The sequence below is a fragment of the Phoenix dactylifera genome, chromosome 1 (genome assembly GCF_051530095.1).
Source record: "Phoenix dactylifera cultivar Ajwa chromosome 1, Ajwa_hap1_PhDact_Kaust_v1.1, whole genome shotgun sequence".
Classification (NCBI taxonomy): Eukaryota; Viridiplantae; Streptophyta; class Magnoliopsida; order Arecales; family Arecaceae; genus Phoenix; species Phoenix dactylifera.
The window spans coordinates 18,873,177-18,878,601 of record NC_143190.1 but is presented as its reverse complement, the minus strand read 5'-3'; the positions used below and the strand labels follow the sequence as shown (position 1 = coordinate 18,878,601).

The 5,425-nt window shown below is 41.1% G+C and overlaps 1 protein-coding gene across 1 annotated transcript; it reads left to right on the top strand.

Annotated features, from left to right (window-relative positions):
* The first annotated feature begins 3,363 nt into the window (after positions 1 to 3,363).
* On the top strand, positions 3,364 to 5,047 carry LOC148715095 (uncharacterized). The gene is made up of 5 exons (XM_089930483.1): positions 3,364 to 3,523; positions 3,640 to 4,038; positions 4,128 to 4,229; positions 4,326 to 4,718; positions 4,826 to 5,047. The coding sequence occupies exons 1-5, from the start codon at positions 3,482 to 3,484 to the stop codon at positions 4,871 to 4,873; spliced, it is 984 nt and encodes a 327-aa protein (XP_089786609.1). The 5' UTR covers positions 3,364 to 3,481; the 3' UTR covers positions 4,874 to 5,047.
* Positions 5,048 to 5,425: the final 378 nt, after the last annotated feature.

The following is a 5,425-nucleotide window of genomic DNA, read 5'->3' as shown; positions in this document are numbered from 1 at the left end:
TCGCTTGTTGCCCTAGCTCCATCGCCCGGCCGACTTCTCAACTCCATTGCGACTTCCCCGCTGCCGTCGAACTCGCCCTCGTCTGAGGTAAGTCTCCTTCTTCTCCTCGTCCTCCTCCTCCTCCTCCCCCCTCTCCTCATTTTCTATCGCTTGTTGCCCTAGCTCCATCGCCCGGCCGACTTCTCAACTCCATTGCGACTTCCCCGCTGCCGTCGAACTCGCCCTCGTCTGAGGTAAGTCTCCTTCTTCTCCTCGTCCTCCTCCTCCTCCTCCCCCCTCTCCTCATTTTCTATCGCTTGTTGCCCTAGCTCCATCGCCCGGCCGACTTCTCAACTCCATTGCGACTTCCCCGCTGCCGTCGAACTCGCCCTCGTCTGAGGTAAGTCTCCTTCTTCTCCTCGTCCTCCTCCTCCTCCTCCTCCTCCAACTATTTTTTTGTTTCTTGTCTTTAACGCTCGCCCGGCCCCGTCTCCTCATCCTCTGTCGGTCGATGCCCTAGCTGCGCGCCGACATCTCACCTCCATCCCGCCGCCGTCGACATCGCCATCGTCTGAGGTAAGTGATCCTCATACTCTCCGTTCATAACTGCTTGCTGTGAACATATCTAATGACTTTGCTAGATTATGCATTTAGAATCCTGTAGGAAAATTTGTTCACCAGTTGAGGGTGTATAATTATGTTGTTTTAGGTTTTTTTTTAATCTGCTGTTTTATCCCTGAAAACAAAAAAAAAAGCCTCATAATAATTATGATGCCTCATGATCTCGTGCACCATTATTACCGGACTATTCAAGAACAGAATATGGGGCCTCTTTGGGATCAGAAGGAGGAGAATCAATTCCATCATGGACGATGTAATTGGAGAACCAAACTATGCTGAACAAAGCTGCTCCATTTCTACTCTCAGTCCTCTCTGTAATTAATGGTTGGCATCTGCTATTTCGGAAGGAAAGGAAAGATAAAAAAAAGAAAACTTGGTTGTTTGAAAATTTGAAAAGTTTTTGTTTTATTTTTTGTGTGATTGGATCTGGCCAATGGAAGAATGAGAGGTGACTTCACAGTACACACCTTTGTGTGTTTGTGTAGGAGAGAGAGAGAGAGACTGAAGTACATGGATCATATCTAGTGGATCATATCTCATGTGATCTGATGGTGATGGTGATCCTCGTGATCTGATGGCCATCCTCCTGTTGTCCTTTCACCGTCAGCCTTGGCCTTCCTTTTGTTGAGTAAAATATGGGGCCAACATAGTAACCTTTGTGTTAATTGAAGGTTTAGGTCTAAGGGTCATGTACTTTTGTGAGGTGGTCTAGGGCAAGGGTAATGTTTAGAGAACCTTCCTTTTTCATGAGATATATAAAGTTACAGAAGATATATGAAATTACAGACTCAAAGTACAAATACAAATCTTAGGCTTTCATTAGAGGAGTCTGATTTTGTCAGCACTTATCTTGTGATGTATGTGCTGCCAGTCAATGAACTGATTTGTTTAGATTAGTCACATACTCAGTCTGTAAGTTCTAAAAGCTAAATTTTTGTTCTGAACTCTCCACTGTTATGGCCTGTTGGATATATTTCAGGAAACTATAGCTGTTCATTTAGTGGATGTTTGTTTGAATGATATCCCATATTCAATTTTTTGTTGGTTCCAAAATAAATGGCAGCTGGAAAAGACTCATTGCTGCAGTATCTTTTAGGGGTAGAGTGTATAAGAAGAGATGGCTCTAGCCAGTTCTATATTCAGAAATGTTGATAATAAAAACGAAGAAAAAAAAGAACAACTCTTCTGCAGATATCTAATAATCAATGCACAGGAAGAAGAGATGATACCTAGCACAATTCCAAATGAGAAGTGGTATTGACAAAACATTGGAAATTTTGTTCACAACTAACAGCTGTTAGTTCCCAAATGTGTTGGTAGCAACAGGACTCAGAGCATCGTCTGTCGGACAAAGATGACCATACAGGTCCATACATTCAGTATTCTGCCATTCTCCCGACCAGAAGAAAGCATGGATCAGGTCTAGAAAGCAAAATATAATCTTACAGACGGTTCATCTCTTTACACTTCACAGCTTCAATCCATCACCAGAAGGAATCATGTCTGTATAAAGCAGCCGTAAGGGATTTCACACCCAACCAGCGTAGCCAGTGACTTGATATTTCTCCCCTATTCATCTCAACATCCTGTTGTGTGGTCAACCACGACAGTCAAATAAAAGCTTTAGAACCTTTTATTACAGTGTGTGGAAATTCTTCTAGCTCTTTTTTATGAAAGATGAATGTAACAGCCGGAGGGCCCTCCGCTGTATACTGACTGTGGGATGGGCAAGGTGTTGTAGGTTAAAATTCTGTTTGTGTGAAGTATGTATTACAGTGTGATGTTTTCTCTTTAAATCCTTCAGGGGAGATTTGCATCAGGAGAACGAAGAGATATCGAACCTGATATAGACAAAAAAGGTCTCTGTATCCTATGGTAATAATAAATTTGTAGGAAGGACCATGTCTGTGCTGCAACAGAACCATATGTTTTCCCAAGATGGTGACATAAAACCTAAAGAGAGGTCTCCAGTAAGGAAAAATAATTGAGAACAATTGAGATGCTAGTCAAGAACAGAGGGACGAGAGATCCCATGGAAGGCTCGTGAGCCATGAAAACCTTGGTCTATGGATGCAACCTACATCGAAGCGCAGGCCGAGCACAGAGACTCAGTAGTTCATAAAGTTCGGATCCCAGCTTCTTTTACTATTATAAAGACTAGTGCTTTTCACATACTTTTGAGGTTTTTTTCTTTTTTACTTATCATTTGTTGTAACTTTTCATTTGTTGTTGCTGCTGCCAGTTTGTTTTGGACTATGGGATTGAAGGTGGCCTTCTCCAACCACCCCAATCCCCGAGCATCAAGAAAGACGAGTTTTGTTTAATAATAACTTTAACAAATCAAGGGTTTGGCCGAAATTTTATTAGCCCTTTATTTAGTATAAATTTATTATTTAACCAAATATTGATTCTTTTTTGTGCATACCAGGTAACAATATGCCCCGAGGGAGACGATTTAGAGATGTGGAGTTCCAGCATTCTCAGGTGGGATCTACTTCTGAGCAGTCCCTGCAGTCCCAGCAGCCATGTGAGCACCAGCAGCACGAGTCAGGATCTCAGCACGAGCCTCCTGCTGATTGTCCGGAGGATGAGCTCCGGATCCAGGGTAATTCGATTTAAAGTTCATATTTTATGTTCATATTTGTCTTCAACTTTTTAAGACTTTTTAATTTTAATAGATGGACAAGGAACGGTGAGGACGAGACGGGGACCCACTCAAGCAAAGGATGTGTGGAAGCTTCCTCCGGGTGAGAAGATCATCATCCGATGCAACAAATTGGGGCAGCCCATCAATAGAGCTGGAAGTCTTTTATCAAGCTTTTTAGGATCGGTTGCACGCAAGGGTCAGCTGTGTCCGCTCAACTATACGAAGTGGAATGACATGCTTCCTTCGTATAAGGTTGAGCTTCTTAGACTTATACAGGTAATGAATTGAATTTGTTCTTTTTAATTTGACCCCTCCTGTGTGTTAATTTGCTTACTACCATAATATTACTTTTGAGGTTCTATATTATTATAACATTCTGTATCTTGTTGTAGGGTAAGTTTGTACTCCCTCCAGAGAGCCATGATTGGGTGCTAAAGTCCCTCAACCGCAAATGGAAAGAATATAAAGCAAAATTGAAGACGGACTTCAAGCACGAGGGTATGACAGAGGAGGAGGTTGCTCGTGTGACTCCTCCTGATGTATACCCTCAGCAGTGGAGGGAGCTTGTTCACTACTGGTTTTCTGAAAAAGGACAGGTCACGTATATTGTTTCAATATTTTATATTATATTTATTATTAATATAGATTGCAAATATATACATTGGATCATATTATACTGTGTGCTTTTATTTTGGCAGACATATTCTAATATTGCCAGAGCTGCACGAGCATCTCAAGCAGTTCCTCATACTTCAGGCTCGAAGAGTTATGCGAGACGTAGAAATGAATTCGTAAGTTCTTTTGAAACTATTTGAAATCTTACTAACATATAGCACGTATCATAATATATAGTTTGCCAATATACTTTCCGTATGTGTAGATAGTAGAGCATGGAAGGGAGCCTGGTGAGGTAGAGTTTTATAAGATGACCCACACTCACCGAGATGGCAGCTTTGTCCGGGACGAGTCGAGAGATATAGTTGTATGTATTCATTTTTGCTTTGTTCAGAATATTTTTTAAAAAAAATATAAATTTTTTTAAATATTAATGTGACATTTTTTTTTGAGAGATATATAGGAAAGAGCTACAACTCTTATTTCAGAGCGTGTCGGGGAGTCATCATCATCCGATGCAGCCAGTCGCGTCGAGGCTCAGGTCTATACCGAATTAATGGGCCCAGAACGTTATGGTCGAGTGAGGGGTTATGGTGTTGGAGTTACCCCCACTCAGTTGTCTGCAGTGAGCCGATATACCCAAGATGCTAGACAAGGTAGTAGCACTGCAGAGGTTTGTAGTCTGAAGGCAGAGATGGCACAGATAAAACAGTCATATGAGACAAGGATAGAGGAGATGAGTCAGAGTCATAGGACCGATATGGAGGAGTTGAAGCAGAGCCAAGAGTTGAAGATACAATCTTTGCAAGATCAGCTTGACCATATTTCATCCTTTTTGCAGAGATTTGCTCCTCCGGTACATAACTAAATCTATTTGAATATTGTATGTAATTATAATGTATTCTTGTATGAGCGTGATGACTTTCGTATTTTTAGTTTCTAAAATATTTTTTTTTCTTGTAGGTTGATGATACTTCATCTACTCGTAGAGATGATGATGCCGACCCTTGATGCCGACCCTTCGGGGTTGTCCTTCTTGAGCTCTTAACAGGACGCCGGTCTGTGGACAAGATATTCTATATTTTCTGATTGTATCAATCTTTTTTCTGAATGGAACAGGCATGGAGGCAGGGCTTATGCTTTGTGATTGCCAGCTTGTCCCAGGATCACTACAGATTGGCATTTATGGACTCCGGTCTGTGGACAAGACTCGCCCGAGCAAGGAGCAGAGCTTGGTCGACTGGGCTCGCCCCAAGCTTAATGACAATATTGTAGAGATGATGATGCCGACCCTTGATACATATTGTAGATTGTGTACGTAGGAATTTGACTTGTATGTTTTTAGAATGTTTTTGAAGTACAATGTAATCAAATATGTAATATGAATGTAATCAAAGTTCTTGTTTGTGACTCGTATTTTGTTATATATGTGATTCAGTGTATTTGTTTCTATTGTTTTATTAGAATTTAATGTACACAGAGTACTTAAAAATTACTTTCATAAATTTTTTTTTTAAAAAAAAATTTTAATGCCGACGCTTATAAGCGTCGGGAAAAGCAACC

What these genes read in the sequence shown, in the direction of transcription:
- LOC148715095 (XM_089930483.1), top strand. Translation starts at nt 3,482, where the DNA reads ATGCTTCCTTCGTATAAGGTTGAGCTTCTTAGACTTATACAG. An exon ending in CGAGACGTAGAAATGAATTC is followed by an intron (nt 4,039 to 4,127) that starts GTAAGTTCTTTT and finishes CCGTATGTGTAG; the next exon opens with ATAGTAGAGCATGGAAGGGA. An exon ending in TGCAGAGATTTGCTCCTCCG is followed by an intron (nt 4,719 to 4,825) that starts GTACATAACTAA and finishes TTTTTCTTGTAG; the next exon opens with GTTGATGATACTTCATCTAC.